General features: G+C 49.2%; 9 protein-coding genes across 9 annotated transcripts; 7 read left to right on the plus strand and 2 right to left on the minus strand.

Annotated features, from left to right (window-relative positions):
- Positions 1–1,427: 1,427 nt before the first annotated feature.
- On the minus strand, positions 1,428–2,428 carry Aspvir_007376 (DUF4448 domain-containing protein; the record flags this gene model as incomplete). The annotated part of the gene is made up of 2 exons (XM_043270558.1): positions 1,428–2,239; positions 2,308–2,428. 2 exons carry the CDS (start codon positions 2,426–2,428, stop codon positions 1,428–1,430), a joined length of 933 nt encoding a protein of 310 aa, XP_043126493.1.
- Positions 2,429–3,381: 953 nt separating this feature from the next.
- Positions 3,382–4,270, plus strand: Aspvir_007377 (uncharacterized protein; the record flags this gene model as incomplete). The annotated part of the gene is made up of 3 exons (XM_043270559.1): positions 3,382–3,699; positions 3,776–4,173; positions 4,231–4,270. The coding sequence occupies 3 exons, from the start codon at positions 3,382–3,384 to the stop codon at positions 4,268–4,270; spliced, it is 756 nt and encodes a 251-aa protein (XP_043126494.1).
- A 469-nt stretch (positions 4,271–4,739) lies between these two features.
- Positions 4,740–5,457, plus strand: Aspvir_007378 (aminoacyl-tRNA hydrolase PTH2; the record flags this gene model as incomplete). The annotated part of the gene is made up of 2 exons (XM_043270560.1): positions 4,740–5,052; positions 5,153–5,457. The coding sequence occupies 2 exons, from the start codon at positions 4,740–4,742 to the stop codon at positions 5,455–5,457; spliced, it is 618 nt and encodes a 205-aa protein (XP_043126495.1).
- Positions 5,458–6,258: 801 nt separating this feature from the next.
- On the plus strand, positions 6,259–8,280 carry Aspvir_007379 (U4/U6-U5 snRNP complex subunit SNU66; the record flags this gene model as incomplete). The annotated part of the gene is made up of 1 exon (XM_043270561.1): positions 6,259–8,280. The coding sequence occupies one exon, from the start codon at positions 6,259–6,261 to the stop codon at positions 8,278–8,280; it is 2,022 nt and encodes a 673-aa protein (XP_043126496.1).
- Positions 8,281–10,382: 2,102 nt separating this feature from the next.
- Positions 10,383–11,988, plus strand: Aspvir_007380 (putative aspartate aminotransferase; the record flags this gene model as incomplete). The annotated part of the gene is made up of 6 exons (XM_043270562.1): positions 10,383–10,502; positions 10,569–10,647; positions 10,729–11,369; positions 11,432–11,719; positions 11,775–11,834; positions 11,887–11,988. The coding sequence occupies 6 exons, from the start codon at positions 10,383–10,385 to the stop codon at positions 11,986–11,988; spliced, it is 1,290 nt and encodes a 429-aa protein (XP_043126497.1).
- Positions 11,989–17,840: 5,852 nt separating this feature from the next.
- Positions 17,841–20,003, plus strand: Aspvir_007381 (uncharacterized protein; the record flags this gene model as incomplete). Its single annotated transcript, XM_043270563.1, has 1 exon — positions 17,841–20,003. The coding sequence occupies one exon, from the start codon at positions 17,841–17,843 to the stop codon at positions 20,001–20,003; it is 2,163 nt and encodes a 720-aa protein (XP_043126498.1).
- A 1,367-nt stretch (positions 20,004–21,370) lies between these two features.
- On the plus strand, positions 21,371–23,584 carry Aspvir_007382 (RMD1 family protein; the record flags this gene model as incomplete). The annotated part of the gene is made up of 4 exons (XM_043270564.1): positions 21,371–21,421; positions 21,501–23,043; positions 23,114–23,299; positions 23,361–23,584. 4 exons carry the CDS (start codon positions 21,371–21,373, stop codon positions 23,582–23,584), a joined length of 2,004 nt encoding a protein of 667 aa, XP_043126499.1.
- An 852-nt stretch (positions 23,585–24,436) lies between these two features.
- Aspvir_007383 (putative C2H2 finger domain protein) lies at positions 24,437–25,894 on the minus strand (the record flags this gene model as incomplete). Its single annotated transcript, XM_043270565.1, has 3 exons — positions 24,437–25,222; positions 25,286–25,425; positions 25,486–25,894. 3 exons carry the CDS (start codon positions 25,892–25,894, stop codon positions 24,437–24,439), a joined length of 1,335 nt encoding a protein of 444 aa, XP_043126500.1.
- A 357-nt stretch (positions 25,895–26,251) lies between these two features.
- On the plus strand, positions 26,252–26,665 carry Aspvir_007384 (uncharacterized protein; the record flags this gene model as incomplete). Its single annotated transcript, XM_043270566.1, has 1 exon — positions 26,252–26,665. One exon carries the CDS (start codon positions 26,252–26,254, stop codon positions 26,663–26,665), a length of 414 nt encoding a protein of 137 aa, XP_043126501.1.
- Positions 26,666–27,256: the final 591 nt, after the last annotated feature.

Here is a 27,256-nt window from a genome sequence, read left to right on the forward strand (position 1 = left end):
AATGTCGGAGTGAACGAGACTGGCTGTATGACGGATCCAAGGTTAGGTAACAATTGACAATAAATGGAATGGGATGAAAGTCAAGAGACTGACACTGGTGATGTCCAAAGAATTTCAGGGTTTATATGTGTAGTAGGAGGTAAGAGTCATACACTGGAAGAGAGAAAGTGGGTGGAGTTTATGAGGGCGGGCGGTCTGAAAAAGGATGACTATGACTCGGAGGGGGAAGCGGACTCGGACTCGCTGGGCACTTTGAGCGGAACGATGAAAATTTCACACGCCGAGTTTGGAGGGACTCGAACGACTACAGTATGATCTCTGTGGTTATCTGAGATTCTGAGTATGGGCTTGTGTGGGGATTTTCTCCGCCAGACCAATGCTATTCTTGCATTTTGCTTCTTCCCAGCGCAACCGGAATCCTGATTGCTCCATCAGTCGAAGATCTTTCCCCATTGATTAATCACTCATTACTTGGTGGTAATATCATTGCTCGCAAATCAGCTATCGACAAGGCACATGCGAGGCAAGCCTTGGAGGGAATGTACGTATGTCGCCACATGTTTCTTGACTGAAATGATGGATCATCTATTCGGCAGAAATTAGCCTCATGTTGAATTAATTTCATCTGTTTGATTTCCTGGTGTCTGGAAAGGAAATTTTCGTACTGAAGAGCAGCAATTTGAGGTGCGGAGTACCTAGACCGACATTGGCCTAGTTAATTTGAACTGAGAACTGAATGATTGGAGGGTTTCGGCTGCGAACGAAACAATTACAGGAACTCATTCTGACCAGGCATCGAAAATCCATTCAGGCAAAAAAGTAAAAAGAGAAACAAGTCACTGTACAGACTTCGGAGCCTCTTATTTCATGGTTATTATTCTCCCTCATAGATACCGAGATCCATTGAAAAAGTTGATAATAGTGCGTCAGGTCCTAAGGTAGTATCTATTCGTGGCTGCAGTCTGCACACTGGATAAAGCATGAGGTACTTAGTAGAGGATCCTCCTACTTGACCGAAACCGCACTACACAGCATTTGTTTCATGTATCATGAAGACATCATATTTTCTTACTGTTGCCTATGACCATCTGAATGCCACCTGTCATAAATAGAGAGGTAGTTGGATTTCTCACTGTCCTTGCAGATGCGCATGGTGAGCAGGAGAAATGACAGACAAAGTATTGTCATACAATAATCACCTGTTCAAGCAACGCAACGACAGAATAAGCCTTGCCCCGTAAAGATACGTCAACCATCGCTTGATAAAACTTTTCGAACCTGAGTTCCTTGTTAACTACTGTGAGGCATCAAAGGGAATAAATCCTTCCAGAACCGTATGGTCAAGACGAAGGTAAATGAAGATACGACACCTCTTGCTACCCATTGCCCTCCCTACACAAGGCGAACACGGAGAATTCGAGGCCCCCTCAACTGGTCCATGTCTTCAGCCTTGACACCTCTTGTCTACACGCAAAGCTCCCGCTGCGCTCGAGTCCGTGAGACTTCTCCGAACCCTCGAATTCGGAGAACCCTCCACCAGAGTCCTCCCTGTATTTATTCAAGGCTGCAAAAGAATCCGGCCCATTAATCTCCCTTTTGTTCCCAAGGCGTTGGTTCTTGGATTTCCCAATTCCGTAGCCCCTTCCGCGGGCACTCACGACGTCTCTCAGTCCGGTCCTCCTGCTTTTACGCATGCCAAAAGCCAGGCCCGCAACAACAGCAATGACAACACAAAGGCTTACTGGAAGTCCGATATACAGAGCCGTCCTGTTAAAGGGTATCTGAGGGGAAGGCTTGTAGTGTTGAATCGGCTTAGGATGGAGTATGACAGTTGGGCCTTGCCGGGCACTAGCTCGGCTACCCGACGTAGGATCCAGCTCGATGATATAGAGTGTCAGAGCATTGTATGGCTTTCCTTGGAGCCATTCCTTTTGCATAGGAAGCGAAATATAACCGTAACTGTTATCAGTCTTTTCAGACGTGAATGCCGAGTCTCCCTGAGAAGAGTTTGCGTATCTCAACTCGATTGTGATCGTCGCGTTCAGAGGGTAGAAGTCGGCATTCCATGTGACATAGTACGTCGCGTCAACTGTAACATCTGCACCATCCTTAGGGAGACAAAAAGGCGCCATTGGACCATTGAAATCGGTACAGATAGGGAAGTCGCCTTGGAATGACGAGGTATTTGTAGTGTTGCGCGACTTTTGTGAAGGAGCCTCGTTCAATAGAGTCGAAGTTGCTTGAGCATGTTTGTGAGCTACATAAAGCATTGGCAATATATCTGATCGGTATAACGAAGCCACTCACTATAAGGAATCAAGGAATCCGCTCTTCTTCCTAGCGCAGCACCAAGGCTGTGGCCCATCAAGGTCGCTACCATGAGCCACCAGGCCATCGGGGCTGAAGTGGAAACAAGACGACACCACATCTCCGTACTTGTCGATGGATCCTTAGATGATAGTTTGGTGCAGATCAATACTTTTGACTCTGTGGTGGATACAGGATGCGTCTGATAAAAACTATGATTCTGTGATGCAATGTCAATGGCTAGAAGGCCCCTCTGAGACACACAGGTTTTGTGAGGACGAGGCAATCAATGCAGTTCTACTGCGAGAACTTAAGGAGAAGCTACTATATGTACTGAACGCTGCCATTTTTGGAAGCCGCGGCCAATCGACATCGGCTCAGCAGATTCAAAAGATAAAAGAAGTCATAAGGTACAATGGAGAACATCAGACTCCTTCGATCTGGAGCTTTCCTAAGAATCTAGCCCAGATATCCAGTAACTCCTGTGTTGAAAGTCATCTTGCTAGGGCGCGAACATCCAGAAAGCCAGAAACAATCAAACAGACGATCTTGTTGGTAGGGTCGAAAGGAGAGGTATCAGGGTGACATAATCAATGGTCATCACTAAGAGATCATATAAACAAACACGAAAGTTCTTGCGACAGTGATGTAGAGGCATCTCTTTCCAGTTGATTTGACTTGTATCTGGCACAATAAATGATGCCATTAGACATTTGATCAATCAAATCAAATCCTTTGCGCTTCAGACCATCTATTTAACTGCTCCGAAAAGCTGCTCCCCCACTAACATTGATAAGTCGGCTCTCCCGACGCTTAGGCCAGCTGTCGCCAAGCCGCGGAGACTAAGTCACTTTCATCCATCGTGGCTGTTTCACTTCTTTCACAACTCAGGAGCCCGCCTTCCTAGCTTCCTGCTGTCCGTACTTTGGCCTTTCAGACCGTCCATTCAATCCCAAAGTGCGCTTATCGTCATTGTAACCAGTTCAGGTTCGTTCGATTTCTAATATAGATATGCTCTATAGGTAGCACCTCTTCCGACTGTTGCTGACACGCGTCATGACTGCTAGCTGCACCATGCGATTCATTCAAGCTCTCGTTATCCTCCCAGCCCTTGCTGCGGCGCAAGAACAGGTTCCCCTTGCGGATCGAGTTCAGGGATGGTTCAACAAGGCCAAGTCTTACCTGCCAACTGCGACTCCTGTCGTCCCTACGGTCGATAAGGTCGTCGAACAGAAGGTCCAGCAGAAGGCTGTCACGGTCACCCCTTTTAATATGAACAACTGGCAGTCTATCTTGGAGCCATCTTCCGAGCCCCAAGACTGGCTGCTGTACATTACTGGTGGTAACAAGACATGTTTCGGTCGTTGCGGAAACGCGGACAAAGCTTTCAATGTAAGAACCTCAGACAGGGGCAAGTGGAAGATGCGAGTACCCCGAGAACCTCTGGCTAATCATCTTTACTTTGAAGGAATCTCTCCTCCTGTTCTCCGCAGACCCTACCTCCCCTAATCTTGGTTATCTGAACTGCGAATCGGACCAGCTCCTGTGCTCCACATGGTCTGCAGGTGCCCCGTCCGTTTGGTACTTCGAGGTTCCTCAAGCTCAACTTGGCGAGAGTCGTGCTGCGACACCGCTCCACATCGTGTATCTGAACACGACCACTGTGACGGCCCAGGACATCTACAAGGTTCATTCCGAGAAGACCTACAAGAAGCAACCCGCTTACGAAGGTGCCCTCCACCCAACCGACGGCTGGTTAGCCCAGAACAACCTTCTTGTTCCCGTGGGCTATATCATCCACGGTTTCAGCGTTATCCCCAGTTGGCTCTTCATGATCTTCATCAGCTTTGCTAGTCGTACCATGATGTAAGTATCAATTCTTCCTTTTCTCGCCATTGTTCTGGTTTAGCTAATCCCAAACAGGAGCCGCCGAATGGGCAACACGGGAGCTCGCCCTAACTAGGAGATGACGGTGATGTTGTTCTCTAATCTCAGCACCGTCGGGAATGTATATATAATGCAATAGCGGTGTCTTTTGAGAAATTATAATCTTGGTTATGCCGCTTTGGATCTTGTTGGTGCATTTCTACAGCCTCCAGCTTGCTTCGTGGTATGCTGAGGGTTAAAGCTGGTTAGGGAAAAAAAGAAAAAGATGCCATCGATCCATTACTATTTGCTTTAAATGGGATCTCGATTAGAGAAGTTTATTATGTGCCTTTAGATCGTGGGATGGATTGATTAAAAAAAAAAAAAAAAAAAAAAAAATGTCGACTTTGAAGGTACCGTATGGAAGTAGTTGACTGATCGAGAAGCAGCTGTGGCGGCTGCCCGAGCTCAGATTGGATCTTAGTCTACCACTAGGACCAGCTAGAACACTGATGGAAAATACCCCAACAGCTTCTTCCACCCTTGCACTTCCAAAAATAAAAAAGATGGCCGAGTTAGACCGGATTCCTCCCTCCACCACAGCATACGTGATAGCTACGGCTATCCTCGCTGGCATCACTGGTTATTTTATTGGACAGGGCGCTTCATTGGGATTATTCTCCTCAGCCAAGGAGAAGGAAGGCTGGCCCAACAGCTACAATGTGAAAGTCCCGCAACATTCCTCCGACGAAGAGGACGAAGACTACGAAGATGATAGCGAGGAGGAAGGCGATGGTGGCGAGCTGGCCAATTTCGACAACAGCAACGAGGAAGTGAAGCTTGTGTTGGTTGTGAGGACGGATCTGGGCATGACCAAGGGTAAATCCTTTCCTTATGCTTCCCTTCCTAGGCTGGTTTATCGAGATCCAGCGCATGAGTTGTCGAAGTGAATACAGCTAACACGACACGCTTAACATAGGCAAAATCGCCGCTCAGTGCTCGCATGCAACGCTCGCCTGCTACAAATACCTCATTGCGCATAACCCGCAGTCACCTATCCTGCGGAGATGGGAACAACAGGGACAAGCAAAGATCGCCTTGCAGACAAAGTCGGAGGAGGAATTACAGCTGCTGCAAGCTCAGGCGATCAGCTTGGGTCTCTGCGCTTGCGTGATCCAGGATGCTGGACGGACACAGATCGCCAGCGGAAGCAGGACGGTACTTGGAGTTTTGGGGCCAAAGAGTGTGGTGGATCAAGTAACGGGGCATCTAAAGCTGCTGTAAATGCAGATGGCGATAATGGGACGAATGTATGTGAATATAGAATGCGCGAATGCTTCAACCAGCGAGTTTCCCTGAAATGGGCAGAGTATGTCGCGATACACGAATCCAGGCGATGCCAGGTTCGTACATATCTACGAGACCATCGCTTGTAGCTCATTCAATCTACACTAATCCTACAAAATAATATTGCGCAATAAATAAAAATAGGGAAAGGTATGTTGGCTAGTCATGGTTTTTCCCTAACCTCACAAGCCGACGGCCAAATCGGTAAAGGGATCAGGAATATGACGCCGCTAGCTACTAGGCCCTCCAGCCGAGCTCACCTATTCGGGAGCTCAAGACCAGTGATACCTAGTGCCAGCATTCGATCTGAGATCTGTCGACCGGAAAATAAAAACCATCCACGAGGGGATGGCTCCTTAAGTCGTCGAACTGTCCAGCAATCAACCGAGACACAGAGGCAGCCCCTCCGTGAAGAGGAACAGCTCCATGCTCAGGATCGCTGGACACAGATCCGTGTATGTTCAATTGGTGAGGAAAAAAAGAAGAGAAGAGATGTCTTGAAAAAAAAATCCTGGCTTTTTATGTTGCCGCCAAGTGCGCGCTAAGATTCTGTTGCGCTAAGCCTTACCGAGACTGGGCGTGATTATGTAATATCAATGGAACTCAAGGCCTGCGGTTGGAGGTCGGAGGCAATCTATCAACTGTCAAGCCGACCATCCATGCCAGTCTGCGAAACCTGACATCACCAACACACTTCCTGGCCGAGTCTGATACAACTTGATTTTTAAACCGCCCAAGATGGCGGACGCTCTTTCCATTGAGCAGAACAACAAAATCCGAGTCGCCCTTGGGCTCAAACCCCTCCCCGTCCCTGGTGCTGACGCCACCTCCGGTCCGGTGTTTAAAGAAACAAGAGAGGGCTCTGCATCCGAAGAAGATCTTGGAAGCACTCTCGAATCGCGACAAGCACTTGCCTCGGAGAACTGGAAGAAACTTCAAGAGGAGACTGAGGCGAAGAGGAGACGAGAGGCTAAAAATGCTGCGATCAAGAAGGCTCGTGATGCTGCTCAGCGCGATCGGATGCTCGAAGGCCCTACGCTAGGAGAGTCTGGCGGTGTGGATATGGACACGAAGGCCTGGTTGCTGCAGGCGAAGAAGCGACAGAAGAAGATTGAAAAGGAACGCGCCCTCAAACTCGCTCGAGAACTAGAGGAACGTGAACGTGCCGCGGAATACTCCACGGCGGATCTGGCTGGGCTAAAAGTTGGGCATGAGGTTGGCGAGTTCGAAGAAGGAGAGGAACATGTTCTTACGCTCAAAGATACGACTATAGATGAGAACGAGGAGGATGGCGATGAGCTGGAGGACGTCAGCCTGAGAGAAAAGGAGAAGGTGGCGGAAAGGCTGGAATTGAAAAAGCGGAAACCTGTCTACGATCCCACCGAAGAGAATACCGGCATACTCGCGCAATATGACGAAGAGATTGAAGGCAAGAAGCGGAAACGCTTCACTCTTGACACTCAAGGGTCTACAGTTGAAGAACGAGAGGCTAAGCGACAAGAGGTATCTGACAGGCTCAAGCAGAATCTTGTCAGCCTCGACCTTGGTGCAATTGAGACGACTCCAGTTTCTGATTACATGGATGTGAGCGAGATTAAAATCAAGAAGCCGAAGAAAAAGAAGGCCAAGGCAACCAGACAGAGAGTGATTGACGAAGATGATATATTTCCTACAACTGAGTCGACGCAGAACGGGGCTATGGAAGTCGATGCCAGCAACGGAGTGCCCGCGCCAGCTCCTCGAAAATGGGAGAGCAGTGAGAACGTATCTTTTGTCGACGATGACGATCTACAAGCCTCTCTTACACGCCAGAGAAGGGCCGCGTTCAAAAAGCGGCAGAAAGTGCGACCCGAGGATATCGCACGACAGCTCAGAGAGGAGTCGCAAACGCCAATGGAGGCAGAGAATGAAGACACTGAAGAGCCTGGCTTGGTCATAGATGAGACATCAGAATTTGTTTCCAATCTCCAGAAGCCGACCCTTCCAGAGCGCCGCGAGAGACGACGAACAACGACACCTGCCGAGAGTGTCAAGGAAGAAATGACCGAGAGTATCAAGGAAGAACCGGCCGACGAGGACGCTGACGTGGATATGGAGCGTTCGTACAATGAAGTTGAAGATGAAGAAGACCTCAAGGAACGCATCAAGAGGGAAGAATCTCAGCTCCAGCAAATCTCCGGAACTGGACTGGAGGAAGAAACTACATTGGATCAAGGGCTTGGTGCCACATTGAATATGCTCAAGCAACGCGGACTGGTCAAAGCCTCCGATGCTGTTGAGCACAACGCGCTCCTGCGGGCTCGTCAGCGTTTCCTGCACGAGAAGACTCACCTTGAAACGGAGGCCGAGAAACGAGCTCGGCAACAGCGTGAACGCGACCGAGCCTCCGGTAAACTCGATCGGCTGTCGGCCCGCGAGCGTGAAGAATACGCGCGGTGGGAGAACAAGCAACGTGACCAGCAAGATGCACGGCACATGGCGGAAGTCTTCAACCGGGAATACAAGCCCGACGTACAGCTCAAGTACGTTGACGAATTTGGTCGCTTGATGAACCAAAAGGAAGCTTTCAAGCATCTTAGTCACCAGTTCCACGGCAAGGGCAGCGGCAGGATGAAGACTGAGAAACGGTTGAAGAAGATTGAAGAGGAGAAGAAGCGCGAAGCCATGAGCACTTTGGATAGCAGCCAACACACTGGCATGAACAATGCTATGGGGGCCACGGCTCGGAAAAACCGTCAAGCTGGTGTGAGGTTGGGATGAGTTCTAGAATACTCGCCCGCTTTCTCGTATCATATGCAATTCTTAATGATGATGTATGGGTTTAGCATCGATAGGCCACCTGAATATACCATGAAGCTCATAGGACCAGATGATTCCTCGTACGCCACGATTTGCTCGGTTCTGAAAATACTGTTCACTAATTCAATATCTTTTAAGGTGTTTAAGAAAGTTGGTGTACTACGTTTGTCATGGGAAGACGGTCCTGAATATGTACGGGCTTGCAATATCACATAGCTCTACAGGTATCAGCCCTATCTGGATAGATCTGGATCTGCTCAGGAGTAGTGCAACATCCCGATTGACATTTTGGCTTTGAGAGCGGAATTTAACCGACCATCGACAGCAGCTCGGTAGTCCTCCCCGCTCTTCTAGCTATTGACTGGTTTGACCTGCGTACGCTGTAGAGGAGCAATATGAAGTATGTTCCGAAAAAGGAAATAATTCCACCCGCAGCCAGAGTATCAGTAGACAGCAGTTGTAACTTGTAACTTGCAGCTTCTCTACGGTCTAGCAACTCCATTTACCCCAATTCTCGTGAGGGGAAACACAGGCAGGTCCAGCCAGTCAAGCAGTGCCTCAGGCTCTGGCCAGCGGGCCGACATGCTCAATCAGTTCACCGGAGGGCGGGCACCAGGAATTGAGGTGAGGAGATGGCACCATGATTATTGAATTTCACCATTATTATTACAAGCCGGCTAGCGCTCGCTCCGCTCGCTGCGTCTTGAGGTTCGGACCTACGGCCCTCACCTTACACACACGCAGCACTGCACCAATATTAAATAGTAAATTAGTAATATATTAATATTAAATCATGACCTAGTATTCAATATCAAATCATCATCTAGTAAGGATATCGATACCATAGTATTTGATATTGAATCATCATCTAGTATGGAGATCGATTCGATGCCATAGTATTTAATATTGAATCATGGCCTAGTAGGGATATCAATTCAATGCCATAGTATTCGATATCGAATCATGGCCTAGTATGGATATCAATGCCTTAGTATTCAATATCAAATCATCATCTAGTAGGGATATCAATTCAATGCCATAGTATTCGATATCGAATCATGGCCTAGTATGGATATCAATGCCATAGTATTCAATATTGAAGCATCATCTAGTAGGGATATCAAATCATCATCTAGTACTAATATCAAAATATCATCTAGTATCAATATCTAAATCTTAGGAGGTAGGACCTTTAGGGGCCTTAGAAAGGTGGCAGGGGAATACAAAATTAAGGCCTGAAATAAGAGGCATAAAGGCTAGACCCAAAGAGGCAATTTTTCAACTGAATTTCGACTGATTATTCAGCGATTATTAAGCAATTATTAAGCGATTATTAAGCGATTATTAAGCCGGGACCCACCCTTATTGCCTTATGATAATAGTAGATGGACAATTCGACGCCAAGAATTTGTTATTTTGCTAGTGTCATCAAGGCTTCATCTTCATTCATGGTCTCACGTAAGAAGAATCTACGAGATCTTCTGCTGACCAGAGAGAATCCCGACTGCTGTTTTTGTTTTGATATATATATATCACGGAGCATTCGGTCCCTTGTCTAGAAACAAGGACAGCTGACATAGTCACGTGACCACCGGTACAGTGACGGATCAGACAACAATAATACTTGAGGATCAGACATTTCCATGAAAATAGTTGGGCCATTGTGTTTATACCTCTTCGTAGTCATGGTTAGGAGTCTCAATGCCCTTAAACAGGAGGTACCAGTACCAGAGACCTAGGTAACAAAGTAAGGTACCTCAAGCAGGACCCAATTTAACCGCGATGCGGAGAAAGTGACCAATCCGAATCGGCCGCTTTTCTCCTCGGAATTTCCCTATGGTTATTCACGAGTCAAAAAAATACACAAACTCACCCGCTGTATCTCCGACTGGGATCTGCTGCTCTTGACTCTTATTAGAACTGATCTCCAATCGGTGTCCTTTTTGACCTTTCTCCTTCTCCCCTGCTTCTCTCCTTGATTCTTCCACTACTCCCCCCTCGAGGACCTCTTGAGCTTCTAGTTCTACATCTTAGATTTCCGAATTAGCGCCCTTGACACCGCAATGCTGTCCACTCTCAGAGTCGCCAGCCGCCAGGCTGCTTCGCGTGAGGCGAGCATGCGCACCGTGGTCGTCGGTGCTAGACATGCCTCTGCCTGGTCCAATGTCCCTCAGGGTCCTCCGGTAATACACTCTATTGTCCGGAAAGTCGCTCTGTGGGTCGTTGTTAACGTAATGGGATGATTCCAGGACGCTATCCTTGGTATCACCGAGGCATTCAAGGCCGATACCTTCAAGGAGAAGATCAACCTTGGTGTTGGTGCTTACCGTACGTACTATTCGAGTCTTGAATCGCTTAATTGACGCCAATTGCGTGCAACGACTGATTTTCTATATTTGGAATGAATAGGTGATGACAAGGGCAAGCCATATGTTCTGCCCTCGGTTCGCGCTGCCGAAGACAAGGTCGTTGCGTCGCGTCTCGACAAAGAATACGCCGGTATCACTGGTATTCCTTCCTTCACCAAGGCTGCTGCGGAGCTGGCCTATGGCAGCGACTCCGCCGTCATCAAGGAGGACCGTCTCGTCATCACTCAAACCATTTCCGGTACCGGTGCTCTGAGAATCGGAGGTGCTTTCCTGCAGCGCTTCTACCCTCACGCTAAGAAGATCTACCTTCCCACTCCCAGCTGGGCCAACCATGCCGCCGTCTTCAAGGACTCGGGACTGGAGGTTGCGTCCTACCGTTACTACAACAAGGACACTATTGGCCTTGACTTCGAGGGCCTCATCGCTGACATCAAGGCCGCTCCCAACAACAGCATCATTCTGCTGCACGCCTGCGCTCACAACCCCACCGGTGTTGATCCCACCCAGGATCAGTGGCGTCAGATTAGCGATGTCATGAAGGAGAAGGGTCACTTTGCTTTCTTCGATATGGCCTACCAGGGCTTTGCCAGTGGTAACGCGGACCGTGATGCTTTCGCCCCTAGACATTTCGTCAAGGAGGGTCACAACATTGCCCTGTGCCAGAGTTTCGCCAAGAACATGGTAAGCTCGGGCTGCTCGACCTCATGAAAACAATCCAGGGACTGACCATGTTGAACTACCAGGGTCTCTACGGCGAACGTGTTGGCGCTTTCTCTCTCGTCTGTGAATCTGCCGAGGAGAAGAAGCGTGTCGACTCGCAGATCAAGATCCTCATCCGTCCCTTCTACTCCAACCCTCCCGTCCACGGTGCCCGCATTGCCTCTACCATTATGAATGACTCCGAGCTCAACCAGCAGTGGCTGGGCGAGGTCAAGGGCATGGCCGACCGCATCATTGAGATGCGTGCTCTCCTCAAGAAGAACCTGGAGGACCTTGGCAGCAAGCACGACTGGTCGCACATCACCAGCCAGGTGAGAAAGCTGTTCTTTATGTTCGCAAGAATGAATCAATGCTGATTTGTGATAGATTGGCATGTTCGCCTACACTGGCCTGAAGCCCGAGCAGATGGAAGTTCTGGCCAAGGAGGTAAGCATCCATGGTATCGCAAATTTGACCCAGCTCACTGACATGACCTTAGCACTCCGTTTATGCTACCAAGGACGGTCGTATCTCGGTCGCCGGTATCACCTCGGGCAACGTCAAGAGACTGGCCGAGGCCATCTTCAAGGTCACCGGTTAAAGGTTGAGCTAGGCGACCCGAGTATGTGAAAATGATATACAAAATCCTACAGGGCCCGGCCCTACTGTACTGATATCCATGTCTGTTATATTAGCATATTGTTGAGCATGATTCGTCTTGAAGGTCTAAATTGGATGAATTCTTTTTAGTTCAGGTCTCGGCGTATGTTAGCCTAAGCTAGCACTATCGACGTCGCACAAGCATGCTTCTGAAAGCGTTCTCGTTTCAAGAGCTAGGTAGCGTAGAGTATTTGAAATCGCCTTGAGAACTCTGTTGCGATTGGCTCCGTCCCTTATTTTCAGTTTTCGACCTGTGCCACCAAACATTCTCAGAGCTCCAGGCGTACTGCGTACCTACCTCCATGTATGACAGAGTCCGCAGATAACGCGATCGCTATCCAGGTGGTGATAATGCACGCAGTGCTTGTAGCACCCTGTACACCATGACCATACACTGCTGCATGCACTGACTTGCCTGTGCGACCAACTCGCACAGCTCAAAACCATTTCTCAGTGACGGTGAGAGCCATTTGAAAAATGATTCGCTCGAACGCTTTGAGCTCTGACTGTTGCAGTTGGGCTTGCGGGGAGGACGAGAACCGCCTTGGAGTGAACATGCCAAACTGGGTACTCTGGAAAATGGCCTTGCGGCTCGTTACCTGGGCGATGGTCTGTAGTAGTACTTATAGCCCAGCCGCCTACGGAGCACCTTGCCTACCTACCTACCTGGACTGTTAAAAGGAATTTTGCCCGTTAGATGGGTTGTATCTAGTAGCCCTTGTATACAATGGTATTTCAGAGCGAAGTAAGCTACCTAGGTACCTTACGTGGGTACATCTTACCCGGCCACTACGGTACCTACCTTACCCTGTAGCAGTGGAGTTTGCCATGTAAGGTAGGTAAGGATCGTTACCACTCAGAGCCCATTCATAATGATGCAATAGCAGCAACACCATTTTAAGATCTGGACTGACATCGTGATAGTTGTTCTGTTCGGTAGAGCTCGAAACTGCGGAACACGAACTCTGTACCTCGCAGTAGCAGTTGGAGCGTAGCGCGGCTGCGCCATTCTCAGTTGCCTGATATCTACCAACTAGGGACCGAGATGTCTCGCCTTAGTGGCTTATTAGACCATGTTTCTTACGGTTCTTAGTTGGGCGTAATTAATGGACGCGCTACTAAGGTAGTACGGTATTCCCAAGCGAGGATAGGTAGAATACTGAGGCGCATTCAGCACTGAGGCTTGGGTGTCTTGAAATCTTGCAGATCAGGCCCAGCCATGGTTTAGAAAGTACAACGAAGTGATGGTTAATTTTAGAAGGAACTTCGGATGTTGAACTTCTAGGGGACTAGCAGAGAATCCTTCAATGTGTTAATTAGATAGCACAAGAGAATTGAATTAGTTGAAACAGGGGTAAAGGGGCAACTAAATAGTTCATTCATGGGAGAAGTCGGAATACGCTGATATGGAGACCACAGGGCCACTTCGTTTCCAGAACCTTTGAATAAGGAATTTCCTGAATCAGGAGTGAGTACAAAATGTGGACCTACTTCCAAGCATAGGGGGTTCTTACTCCTGGTACTCCGGTCGTCTTCTATCAACCAGAAGAGGTAGAGTAGCGTACGAAAAATTATCTCACTATAGATATGTTAGCTCTCCCTTTATAGACGTCGAAGTCATGGCTCTAGGTGCTATGAGATTCAGCACTTGTGATGGAAGTTTATTGTCTCCACTAGTAGATTCAAGAGGTAGAGAGGTGCTTTTTTACTGGAACAATCTTTGATGTGTCGACTTTGCTCAGAGTGCCTGATTCTTGTAGGACCCACCAATGATCGACCTTCCAGCCAGCCATCTCTTCAGTTCTGGAAGCGAGAGATAACCTCACTTATTGAGGGTGTAGACTGTAGGTAGACTACCTACATGAGATGACCAAATTAACCAACCAGTCGCGGTACATAATACAAACTACCTTACGTATTGAAAAGCAGACGTTCTCCTGCAATTCAGCGATAAACCTGGCGAGGGCCTGCTTGTGGTCGGTACATACCATATTCATGGTTGCACTACGTGCTCTAAATTGTCCACGGACTCCGGTAAATTCCCCTGTGATTTACTATGTGAATCACATAGCCTACCCCTCTATGTACGAGGAGATTACGTCCAACCGTACAGTTCAGTATATCCCAGTGACGAAACTGAGCTGAGCTGTCTAACCCGGGCCTCTTCCATTCCTGAGTCACTTCCTCTCCTTCCTTGAGCGCTTTTTCCGCTAGCCAACTAAGTGACTGCGGAAGTTGAGGTCGAGAAACAACGTGGACGACCGTCTCGCAACCGAATAATACGAAGAGCAACGCTGTCTGTTATGCTACGTAGGATACGGCATACTGGAGAAAGCATGCTAAAGATGTGACAAGTTTTGGACTATGTATGGCCAGAGTTACTCCTTGTAAGGCGATCGCTGAGACTGTCATCGAGAAACCTGATTCGGGGCCCTAGCTCATTCCCTGCCGATAGATTTTGGAGGAGTACGGAGTAGTCTAATCGGTATTACAATTTCCAACCTCCTTGACTGGCGCAAAAAAAATTAAAAAAATTGAAATAGACAGAGGACCCTGTGGTAGACAGGCCCTACTCTGTACGGAGTACAGCGCATCTAATTCCCGTCACGCTGCGTGTTCTGCTGTTACATGACCACCAGGTGCCAGGCACCGATGACTAAGCTCACTTCCAACTTCCACTGCCTTTTCCCCTCTGGGTGTCCGATTCGCTGTCACAGTCATTCCAACAGGTAGGTTGAACCTAGTGGTATCAGAAATGCAGCTGCGGAATTTGGTTACCAGCGTCAAGCAAGAAATCCATCTCACAGCCGATATTGTGCGCCTCAAACGCTTCATTGTAAGGATGGTAGATACACCCATACGAATTAACAGGGCGGTCCCGTCCAACGATCGTGGATCGCTTCAATCTACCCTAAGTACATTCTTTGTACGGTAGATAATAATCTACATTCGTACTCAACGTCCGCAACCTCAGAAGCTGTTGCTGTTCCGCCATAAGGTTGTGGACGGTAGTGATCACAAGGAGAAGCAGAACGACCAGGAAGTCAAGGAACACCTCCCAGCCAATGGAATTGCTAGTGCAGAGCAACCATCAGGTTGTGTCTGTTTCGGTTAGATCCCGGCCGGTTATTGGGGATCGGATCATTGCACATCATCATTATTTCTAATATGGTTGATACACGCTACATTGCCTTATGTATGTGCATTTTCGTTGTCGTCCAATTGCATATTTGTTGGCAGTCGCAGAACTTGAGTGGGAAACAAGATGTACATTTTTGTGGCTGTCGAAGCACGCTCCCAAAGTACATACTCGGAGTTCCCTTGCATTCCATTACCTTATCCTGGACTTGTGGGGAAGTGATGTCGCGCGGGTAGTAGTAATAATCCGTAGTATCAAGTAATACAGAGGAGCGAGGAACAGGGAGAAAGTGAGAGAGTAAAGATCGAGACTCGCCGTTGGTCTGGACGGGTGATCTACGGGGTGCCATCAAGCTGAACCAGCCCTTCGACGCTGATCGCGGTACCCTTTGGTATTCAACTAGGAAGAATCGGGAATCACACGGAGGTCAGGAGTTCATTGTCAGCAGCAGAAGTGATGTAACTGCTTGACTTCTCGATCTCCAGAATCAATCATTAGAGGATTTCCTGGTTTCTCATAGTGACCAGAGAGCCTGGACTGACTTCCACTTGGATCGGTAACTCGATACAATAATGATCTCTGCTTGTCTCACCTAGTAACCTTAAGGTACACCACAAAGACAGAATCACGCATGAATTCTTCAGGTAATATTGCCTCATTTAATAAAGTTTCTCTGCTTGATTTCCCCTCCTCGAACTGCGTCTGTATTACTTTACCGAGAGTGATTGATGGAAGTCAAATTGTCTCCGGTCCATGGCCATACTGCACCTACCTATCCTGTACTCCGCTTCGTATTCTCTCCTCGGCTTACGGGAAACTGCCCTCCTCTGTCAGGAGACTGGAAGAACGGAATGAAGAACGTAGACTATCTTCTCTACTCAATTACTACCTTACTAGACACTCTGCAGTCTATAATAATACCTATGAATCAAATGAGATGACGAACAGAATGATCCATCAAGAATCGATGGACGGATAAATGATTGTAACTGGAGGATTTGGAGCAAATGGTGGATCCATTCTTGTCACCCAGTGATCCCTGGTTGTGGTGGGGGCCACAAGTGGGCATGGCCATGGCCTAAGATAGCGTCCGTAGCGTTGTCCAGACAAGCAGTTCCGTCATCCGTAATTATTCAGCGTATCCATGCACATTACAGATACCTTAAGGTACCTTAGGTTTTACCTCATACACATTGTTCCAAGGCGTCAAAGCCACTTTGACGCTGACAAAAGAAATGGACCAAAATAGAAACATAAAGGAGGAAGAGATTCAGTCAATAGAGTATAGGCACTATGAACAATTGAAAGGGATAGCTTTATAGCACAAAATAAAAGCAGAAACTGTTAGAAGTAACCATAATAATTGGCAATCAATTAATTACTACTCAAGAACAGCAGATAAGGCACCTACCGTAGGTACCTTACCTTAGTTAAACCGAGGTAACATTACATACCATGGCGTATGTCCCTTACGCCCGATTGTACAGCCATCTAATATGTAAACCTTCAGGCTGAACCCAAACTGCCCTACCATCTATTTAATAATCTCTGAACAAGTCGTGTAGAGTACACCAATCATGACTAGTGAGTCCGTTATTGCAGTGATCATTTTTTCCCTCTTACTATCATCAGACCAAAAATACTATCGTTTCCATGCGTTTACCCTTCTGATACTTTTCCAACAGATCTTGTATGTGTTATGTACCTCTGCCACCTGCTTCTGTGCCTTAGGATTAATGCGGCCCAGGAAAATCCGAGTAACATAGGCATCCAATGGGAGTCATTGTCTCTGATGCTCGTGATGATGACTTCGTTGTCCGGCCCTGACTTGCCACACCTTTGTTTCCATTCGACGTAAAGCCCATTGTAGTGGTGGCTAAAGAGAATATTGAAGAGAAATACTCCCTCCATACTTAGCATGAGAAAGAAATTGAAAAATACAATAAGACAGCAGGTAAGGTAGAAGTCAGACTACGGTCGGTACTAATTTAATAATAATCGAGGTATGATAATTACCTAGCTTTATGGACTCCATCCTCATTCATTACTATACCACTGAATGATTGGGTTAACCTTCAGCGGGCCTGACACTATCATCCGGGCTCGAACTTGGCCCAGAAAGGGTACCCTGAGTGATACCGCTACCTCTCSCCACTCATTGACTGTGTTTCTCCTCGCTCTTTTCCTCCTCGTTGCTCTTGTCCTCCGCTTCAAGTGCGCCTAACTAACTAACTAACTAACTAACTAACTAACTAAACACTCGTTGCTCAGCCTGGCTCATTTGGCATCGTCCCATCTCATCGGTCTCTCCTCCCTCCACTCTCTCTCTTTTTCCCTTCCTTCCTCCACTCTCCTCTGCTACAACTTCACCACCAACCTTCCCTCTGCCATGGGTTTTGGTGACACTCGATTGCTCTTTGTTCTTTGACATGCAAATACCCCTCTGTCTTCTCCATTGTCAATCATCGCTTTGATCTATGGCGTATCGTCTTACATCGTCCTTTGTTGCATTCGGCTGCTAACCTGCAGCTTCCACGCTGCCGTCCGCCTCTGTTCCGGATCTCGCAACCGCTCACCCTACCAATCCCTCTCCTGCCTCCGAAGTTTGGACGTATCGGCCCTTCGTACATCCATTTACTTTCTGACAATTCCCAATGTCTGCTCTCGACGTTCCCGAAACTGGGTTGTCTCTACTAAGAGATAACCCCGGAAACAATGCCACTGCCAAACCGCCTCAGATCATGCGACTGAATTTGGCTCAGAGTACTCTCGATGAACTCGTACAGAGCTTACGGAAAGATCAAACGGCTCGAATTCGATTAGGCAAACACCCGACCCTGTCTTATGGTTCCAAAACCCAGCAATTTCACTCCGCACCCGAAATTCACCGATCCGAGGTCTACGCCGCTAGCTCCGCCGACAAAGAGAACCTATACTTCGCAGGCGTTCTGAGTCACAGGTTAGAGGTCCAACGGGCCAAAGAGGCCACCGCGGCCACCGATCAGGCTTTGGCGAACCTTGAGCAGAGCCTGAATGCTTTCGAAAGAGGGAAGGAATCAAAGAAAACACACATGATTACGAGCATTGATGAAGTCAAGGCTCTGCGAGCGGGTGATCTCAGGTCCAGCACCGGTAGAGAGGCTGCCATCCTGGCTCGAAAGCCGACGACCAAAGTGGAAATAGAGAAAGACCGTCTCCTCAAGAATACCGCCAACCGTTCCTTATCCTCGAGCCCAGCCCTTGGTGTATCTCGCTCTCCAGCACCGATACCGCCCCTCACTCCGACATCCGCACCCTCCTCGCAAAACAAGGACCGCATTCGCCTCGATTCCCTCAAAGTACCTTTCATTCATCTTCTCGCCGTGCGTGCTGTCTCTGTCAAATTTCTTGCACGCCAAACGCGATCGTCCCTTGAAGACTGCTCAGCTCTGGCTCGGAAATATGGCACCGAAAACCGGATTGACCCTGAAAAGTTCGACCTTAGGGACAAGACTTACAAAGAACTGGACGTATGGAATTTCCCATACCCTTCCCAGGAGGAGCGGCAAGAAGCTATCGAAAATGCCATATCGGCGTTTGATCGGATGCGGATATCGCGCTCGGATAAACTCTGGCAAATGCTGCTCCCCAAAGAAGAACGCGGCAAGGGCAAGTGCTTGTCACGATTGGACCTGCGGACAGGGCCCATCAAAAAGGCTCTCACTCCGAAAATTCAAGTCCATGCATCTGACGATAATGGAAAGGATGGCTATACGACCGATCACGAGACTGATAGGGCCAGTGCCAATGGCCCGACTCCAAAGCCAGCTCCCAAGTCTTCCGCGCCAGCTCCGAAGAAACGGGCCAATGACAAAGATTCTTCTACAAAACGAACAAACCCTGCCAAGAGCAAGACTTCCACGAATAGCACTCTGACGGGACGGGTCACCAAGAAGGCGGAGCGGAAACCAGGATCGAAGACGGACGGCAAGTTCAAATCGGCAGAATTTGTTCAGGAATCGGACGAAGATGACACAGACATGCCGGATGCACCGGTGCCTGCACCGGCACCAGAGAAGACGAAGCCAGAGCAATCAAAGGTCCAGCCTAAACCCAAACAGACTGCGCCGAGCAAAGTCGGAGATCCCTCCCATACGTCGACGCCCAAGGTGAATCAGTCCGAAGCCCCGCCTTCCAAAGTCGAACCAACCTCCCAGCATGCCGCCAAGTCTGTCGCTGCGAAGAGGCCACCGTCCAATCGAGCACCGAACCAGAGATCACCTCAAAAACCCTCGCCCCTCGGATCCTCTCCCCCAGCCAATGCATCGGATGCCCAAAGTCGCAGTCGTTCTTCGAGTCAAAACAATGCCTCTAGTTCCTCGTCCACTCCTCTTATCACGCAGTTATCCAAACCGAACAAGGTCACACAGTCGACTGGAGCGATCAAGACCAACGGAGTTACCAAGACAACGGAGTCCGTGAATCCTTTGAAGCGCAAGGCAGAGACAGACCGACCATCTGCAATTCAGTCCAAGACAACTGGCCGCACAACCGGCAACCTAGAACACAAGCGGAGGCGAGCAGTCAGTACTTCGAGTGGCAGCACTGGGAGCGCGTCGCCGCCTCTCAGTCGTGAGCTACTGCGCCAGCAGTTACGAGAGAAGTCGCAGAAATTCAAGCAGTACTACGCCAAGTATCGTGCACTACATGATTCCATGGCTTCGCATCCAGACCCACCGCGGGCGGAGTTGGAGCGATTGCAACGACAGCATATTCGTCTACAAAGAATGAAGAAGGAAATCTGGGACGAGCACGGACGACTCCGGGATGGTCTCTAAAGGCCCGGAGCCAAAGCAGTCCTTTGCATATTGATTGGACATTGTTACTGAAGTCAGATACAGGTGTCTGACATTTTGAGACGCCATTCTTTGCATGCCTTTAATCTTCATACAACTTATTGCATATGGAAGCATAGTGAAGCAAGCTTTTTTTGACCATGCTTCAAGGCGTTTGTGATAATAATTTCTTTCCCAGGCCTCTGCTTTTCTATTTTTGTTTTTGTATATTTGCATTTTTGAGGCCTATCATATCGTGCTGCAAAAGCATATGTATGTAATTGAGACAAAAGAGGATTGTTGTCACGCAAGGAGTATCTGCAAGGCGCGGGCCTTCAGTACAACAATGACTATTGTTAGAATCAAGTAGAAGTATGAAGTTATTTCCAGATTTAAAAAAGTTCTCGGCCATTTTTCTGAACCTATTCTCTTGGTGGTTCCTGCCCTCTTCTTTTTGCTCTTCTACTCAACGCCAAAGAGACCGAAGTAATTGGACTTTTCGTGGCTTCAGACTACTGCATCTAATCCGTTTCGGTTCCAATTCCGGACAGCCAACTACGGGTTATTCAGGAATCCTTCCATTGTTACCCCTCCCTCTCGCCTTCCATCATCGTTCGTCAGATTCATTAGTTTCTTCCGCTTCTAAATGAATGCCGTTCACCATGTCTTACATGGTCTTCCACAGTTGGAAGATTGTCCCACACCATCTGTACTTCACACGGCCTCGCTTTCACAGCCGTTAGCCCGGCCTCTTAGTCCCATTCCAATACGAGATCCATGACTTACTATTACCCCGGATCAACCTAGAGCTAATCCACTAAGCCGCACTGGGCCTAGCTCCACTGTAGCGCACGTGGCTGGCCGAAAGTCCGGGATTGGGATTTGTCTGTATTGCGAGGTATTAATTACGGTGTTTACGTACGGTAATTTTGGTAAGGTACACCAAAGTACGGGCTCGACGACGTCATTCTTTGTTCAAGCAGGTCTGAAAAAGGCTTAGGACCGTTTTGTTCAATAGGCGGTGGGCGAGGTGAGGTGAAGCTTTGAAGGTTCGGAGTTTGAGCATCAACTACCTTAAGTGATTGGCGTGGTTCATTCCTTTTGACCTTGTCGCTATATTAGTGAAGAGTATGGTGCGGATGTTGGTTGCCTGCTCTGAGATTGCTGAGACTCTGGATATGTTGATTTAAATCTCTTTTTTTGCCCGAGTTTCGATTAGTCTCGAAGACTCGTTGCAATCGGAGACCAGGACCTGAGGCACTACCTTGACCTGCGAGTGTACTCTCATCTTTGAGACAACACAATCAAGGAGGCCTTTGGGCGTCGGAGTTGATATCACGACAGGAAAGCAACAGCAACTTGCTTTGATCATGTCTCCTGCCAGTGGACGAGTGCCCGGCCAGAGAAGCCCCCACGTGCTGGTGAGCTTTCCTTTCATCTCATATTAGGTTCTTCCTATCCTATAGGGTATGCTAATTATGGGATTACACGGGGTAATAGGTCACGGACTCGCGTGAGCAACAACCTCAAGCTGTTCGTCGTGCCCCCGGTACACGCTTTATCACCGTCGATAATGTCCTTCAATACGCTTCCGACGTACCCTCCATGCAACAACGTCTTCCGCCCCCGACCACAACACAACCACGGCCACGCTCTCGTCTAGCATCTGCAGCTGGCGGATTGATCGGTGCAGGAAGTAGTGCAGGTGGCTCTGGTCCTATTGGAAGCGGAAGTCGACTGGCCAACACCGCAGCAACGATGGGACGACTTGCCGCGCAACCGCGTTTACCTCCGCGTACGACAAAAGTCAGCGAGAAGCTCGTGCTTCTGCCGGAAGCAGAGGGAGTGGAGGGGGATCTGAACGAGGAGGAAGAAGAAGACGAGGTGGACGAGGAGTTCGTCCAGAGACTGGCCAAGGAGAGGAATCTGGATCCCGATTCTTTGCGACAGAGACTCTTGACACAGACGAGGCTTGGGGGTGATTTCGGCGTCGACAATGACATCGCTCCTTTGCTGGCCGAGGAAGAGCTGCTGCATCGACGCAAAGTTGCGCCCGAAAAGGCCAAAAGCTACGCAGAGCGGTTACCCAAAGCCCGTCGTGCTGAGAAGTTGGCGCGTGTTACTGCTTATTGCACGGCGCAGGCTTACAAGATGAGTTCGTTGGCGGCTTTTGTCAAGGACAAGCATGGCGGACGGACTAAGCTGTACGATGATTGTCTGTATACGGCGTACCATTTACCGCTGTTACCTGGTCTTGAGGGCTATCGTGTGCGAAGCAGTCCGATGGTGAAGAAACCCGGAGGCAAATCCCTTTTAGATGAAGAAATCGAGAGGAACGAGCTTCGCGACCATCATGACGACTATGTGATGGACGCAGAGGAGCATTCCGTCGGCGGCCACCATCAAAGACACGGTTCATTGCGCGATGTTAGCGACTCATTGGAGCTCGATGGCACATTGATCCACAAGTTCGACGAGGACTTACACCACTCTGAAAGTGATACGGTGAGGGATACCAGCAGAGTCTCAGTCCCTGGCACTCGGCCAGCCCAAGCATCTCCTGCCTCAACAGCGCCCGCACGCCTACCGTACGATGTCGCAGAGATGTTTGTTTTCAGCTACGGCGTAGTGGTTTTCTGGAACCTGACAGAGAGACAAGAAAAGGATCTCCTAGCCGATCTGGCGTTTGCAAACTCCTCGGCCACAGGATCCCGCATACCCCTGGCAACCATGCCCTTGGACGAAGAGGACTTTGAAACAGAAGAATTCCACTTCGAATACTCGACCGAGATTTCACGGCCACGGGTATTCAACGACATGATCACCCTGCGCAGCGGCGACCACATGATCAAACTAGCCATCAGTCACGGCATCGCTCAAAGCACCAAGCTCTGCTTCTTTGAAGAAGTTATGGCGCGCCAAATGGCCGAGGCGAAGGACGTCCCGCGCAGACTCGCCATGACAGGCAAGCTGGGAATGAAGCGCGAAGAAGTCTTCCGTATCTTGGGCAAGCTCTTCAAAAGCCGCGTGGAAGTCAATCTCTGTAAGTCCATCCCTCTACTACCTCTGCCCCAGCTCCTTTCCTCAAGCTAACAAGCACACCTCTGCAATAGCGTCCAACATGCTCGACGTACCCAACTTCTTCTGGGAGAGCGAACCAACCCTCTACCCGCTCTACAACGCCGTCCGCGAATACCTCGAGATCAAACCCCGGATCCAAGTCCTCAACGAGCGATGTCGAGTCTTCCTCGACCTCGCGGAGATCCTCTCCGACTCGATAGCCGATAACAGAACATCCCGTGCGTCCTTCTCACTGCTTAACCAATCTGACTGACGTTTCTCACTAATTGGCTCCACTAGATCAAACCTGGATCATCATCGTCCTCATCCTTATCTCCATCGTCGTTACAATCTCCGAGGTCTTCCTCCGCTTTGGTCTGCTCTCGGCCCGCGAAAAGAACGCCTCTTCCACTTCCTTTGGCGCCATGCTTTTCTCTCGCGCTTCGAATCCAGCAACCTGCTCGTGTCCTGCGCAGGGTGCGTTTGACATGAATGCAACTGGGCTTGGGACGCATTATTCCTAGTCGTCTCATTTCTAGTTTGCCTGAGTCAGCATTATGCAGGTTGTCCATTACGTCTTGGCCAACATCCATATATCCGATTTCTCAGCACTGACTGCTATGATTTACTAAGGCATCCAGGATCTTATTAATATATCTTCGTCTCTCAAAAGCCATCCGGCAGCCTTCGATATTTAATATGCTTCTATCATACATACAGTTGTGTAATGCTCATTTACAAGGTTCCTGTGTTGATTCTTTGACAAAGGAAAAGGTACAAAGGAAATTCGAGGGGTAAAACGAGACAAGCGATAGGGGGAATAATGTATCAACAACACAGACAAAATTAGGTATAGGGGTGATGCAAGGGTATTGAAAGCACCCAAAACCAGCAATATCGATGACAACACAGATAGAAAACAGATACCCGAATTCCAGAACCCCGTCCTACCTAGCCATGAGCCATCCAGCTCTCTATTGATGCTTCATCCTGGTCGTGTCACACATTAAGCAGAAAGAAACGAATAGAGAACACAAATCAGAGCTAGTCCGGACTCCTCCCAGCGCGCTTATGCAAGGCCTTATCAATGCAAAGTAACAGTGAACAGAAAGAAAACAAATCCGCAAGGGGAGAAGGATGATTATGATGATGAGGGATATGAGCAAAACCAAAAAAGGAGACGGGTGAAACGATGAAGCAGAGCCATCTAGCTTCTGCTAGGAATACAAGAGAAAAAAGATGGATGGGGACAAGTGACAAAGGAAAATCGGATATTCCGTGCGCAAGAGCCATTTCGTTCCGCAGCAAGGAATCGATTCGATGAGACCGAACCAAATGCCGGTAGATGACTGCTCTCAAATACGGGAATTCTCGAATTACACGGGAGTGGACCACCCGTTGTCCCCCAATCTCGGCTTCAGTTCGTAGTTCTCAGGCTCAGTGCTCGTTGGCCGCCTAATGGTCGAGTTGGGGAAGTACATGTGCGGGGGCATGGAGCTGGGATAAGCTGGACCACTTGGTTCAGGGTAGTTGAAATCATTCACAGACCCCGGAGACGGAATGCTACCGTGAGAGGGCGAGGCCCAGCCCAGACTCGTCATGTGCGGACTCCCGCTGACGCTGTTGGGCCGGTGATCACTATTAGCAGGCGGCTCAAGCGGCTGAGGGGGGGCGTAGCCAGAGGGGTGCGATGTCATAGATGGTCGTTGGTGTGGCGCACTGCTGAAGCTCGAGAGAGACGGCGACGTGGCTGTCGGCGAGGAGCGAGGGCTGGCCTGCGGGAAATCCCCCCGAACATGAGGAGGGATAGATCCGTTCCCCATGTAGTAGTCGCCAGTGGAACGAGGCATGTTCAGTGGTGGCAAGTCACCCGGAGGTGGAATGGAGACAGGATGATGCGCAGGGGAAGGCGTCGAGTGAACAGAGGCGTGCTCGGAGAAAACCCCATCACCAGGTGCCCTTGCTCTCTCTTTGTTCTGTCTCAGGTTGGCTTCCGTCTCCGCGGCGGCCTCCTCAATGGTTCCCGTGTGATGGTTCTGATGACGCGTCAAGGTCGTGCGTCGAGTGAACGTCTTCTGACAGTTCGCATATGGACACTTGTACGGCCGTTTTCCCGAATGTATTCTGCGGTGTCTGGCCAAGGAGGACGAATCGCTGAAAGGCTGTCAAGATATTCGAGTCAGTAAACGGTTTATCAGGTACAGAATAAAAGTATGTCTGCATACCTTGCCGCATCTCTCGCACATATGCGGCTTCTCTCCAGTATGAACGCGAGAGTGCACAGTCAAAGCCGAACGTTGAATGAATTGTTTCCCACAGCCGGGCCAATCGCAAGCGTGCGGTCTTATCCCTGTGTGGATCCGCTCTAGAATGTGGTCAGTGGCTCGATGTTCACTTTTCGCATGTATTCCCATGGAAATCTTACCATGTCTAGCGAGGTCACTACGCCGAGCGAACCCCTTGCCACAAGTCGAGCAGTGGAAGGTCTTCGGCGGAGGATCTGCCCTTTGGGGCGTTGCACCACTGGGAATTTGAGCACTGCCGGTGTAAGCTCCAGGGCCGTAAGGATTCTGCAGAACTGGCATTCCACTATTAGGTTGTCCATGAGGCGGATACCGCATGTCTTGGGCAATGTTGGGTATGGGGTTCAGCGGAGCGTGCGAAGGATATGACAAGACTTGTTGATCGGAAGCTTCCGACACTCCAGGCTCAGGCTTCATCTTGGGTGATGAAGAAGGATCCAGGTTGTGGTGCACAAATTGCTGTTGAAATTGAGCTTCTGCAGCGATAGCGGCAGTAGACCCTTTTCTGTTCAAAATAGTTGTGATGTCCATGACCCGACCCAGCGACGAGCTGAGAAACGGCGGTCAAGGACACTTGAAAATGTCCTGTTCTAACTTTCCCGATGAGCAGCCGCAGATTTGTCTCTACGGCTTCTGCTGAGTCTGAAGAGGCGTGGATATGTCGATCAGCTAGAGTAAACGTAGTGAGTAGCTTCCGTGCTGTCGTTATGTTGTGATTGAAAAATCGTTTCAAACTTGGTTTGCGCGCTGATTTACCAAGATATCCGTCAGTAAAGTGAACGCAAAGAACGGGAAAAGAATGCGCTGATTTCAGCTAGATGAACAAGTACAAATAGCTGACACATCTCGACTGTGGCAATATAGAGGAGGTTCGAGAGAACTCACCAGATGCCTCCTGAGCTGCCTGATAGGGGCGCTTCCTCCGACCACGGCGCGATGAAAGAACGATGGCCAGACTCGTCGAAGTCGTACCCAGGAATGCGAGCAGACTATAGGACGGCCACAAGTCCTGAATTCCCTGGCGCGAGAAAACGGACTCCTTCTTCTTCTGAGCGGCGTGGTATTCTCACGATATTGAGCGTCCTTCGCGGAATGCGAGCCTTGATTGAATCGATCAAGGAGACCGAGACACTAGTTCAAGCCCACTCGGAGATCTGCAAACACGAGGAAATCGCGAATACCCTCGAACTCGACGAACCAGGGATTCCAAACTTTGTGTGTGAGTCCGTACCAAACTTCAGAATGCTGCACGCGTCTCGCTGTGTCTCCCGGCCTACTAGGATCGGTATCGGTAGAGATTAAGAGGGCGCTGGTGATTTTCCAGCGACAGACAGGCTGTACTCGGTTTCGAGCGCGTCTCAAGCGAGGAGGGGTTCGAGGACCTGAATAGCGGAACGTTCGTACTGCGAGGCGAGAAGTCACTAATCTCTGAGAGTGTACTGTTAGCAGGTTGAGCTTTCATGAAATCCATAGTGAATATCACAAACGAGGCAGACGAGATAGCCGGGGACCATGTAGAGCCCCGGCGAAACAACGAGGGGGGGAACATACGGGATAAGCAGACTCCAGGAGAGGAAAAGCAAGTCGAGCAACCAGCGACAAAGAATGCGTATCCAGTGACGAGGAAATGGAAGAGAAGATCCTGCGCTGAAGCTGGCCGCGGATGGATAGGCTGCGAGCGGTGGCTTGGATGGGAACTAGAGGCCGAGGGAGGGAAAAACAACTGCGACCAGAAAAAAAGTTCGGTGGGTTCAAGATGATGTCGACGGGACGCTCCTCTTCCGCTTGGGAAGCAGTCACCGTTGGTCGGGCAGGACAAAGGTGCTTTGACGCTTCGATGGATGATGGACAGTGAAGAGAAGGAAATATGACCAGAAGATTTTGATGATGATG

Source organism: Aspergillus viridinutans (genome assembly GCF_018404265.1).
Source record: "Aspergillus viridinutans IFM 47045 DNA, scaffold_5, whole genome shotgun sequence".
Classification (NCBI taxonomy): Eukaryota; Fungi; Ascomycota; class Eurotiomycetes; order Eurotiales; family Aspergillaceae; genus Aspergillus; species Aspergillus viridinutans.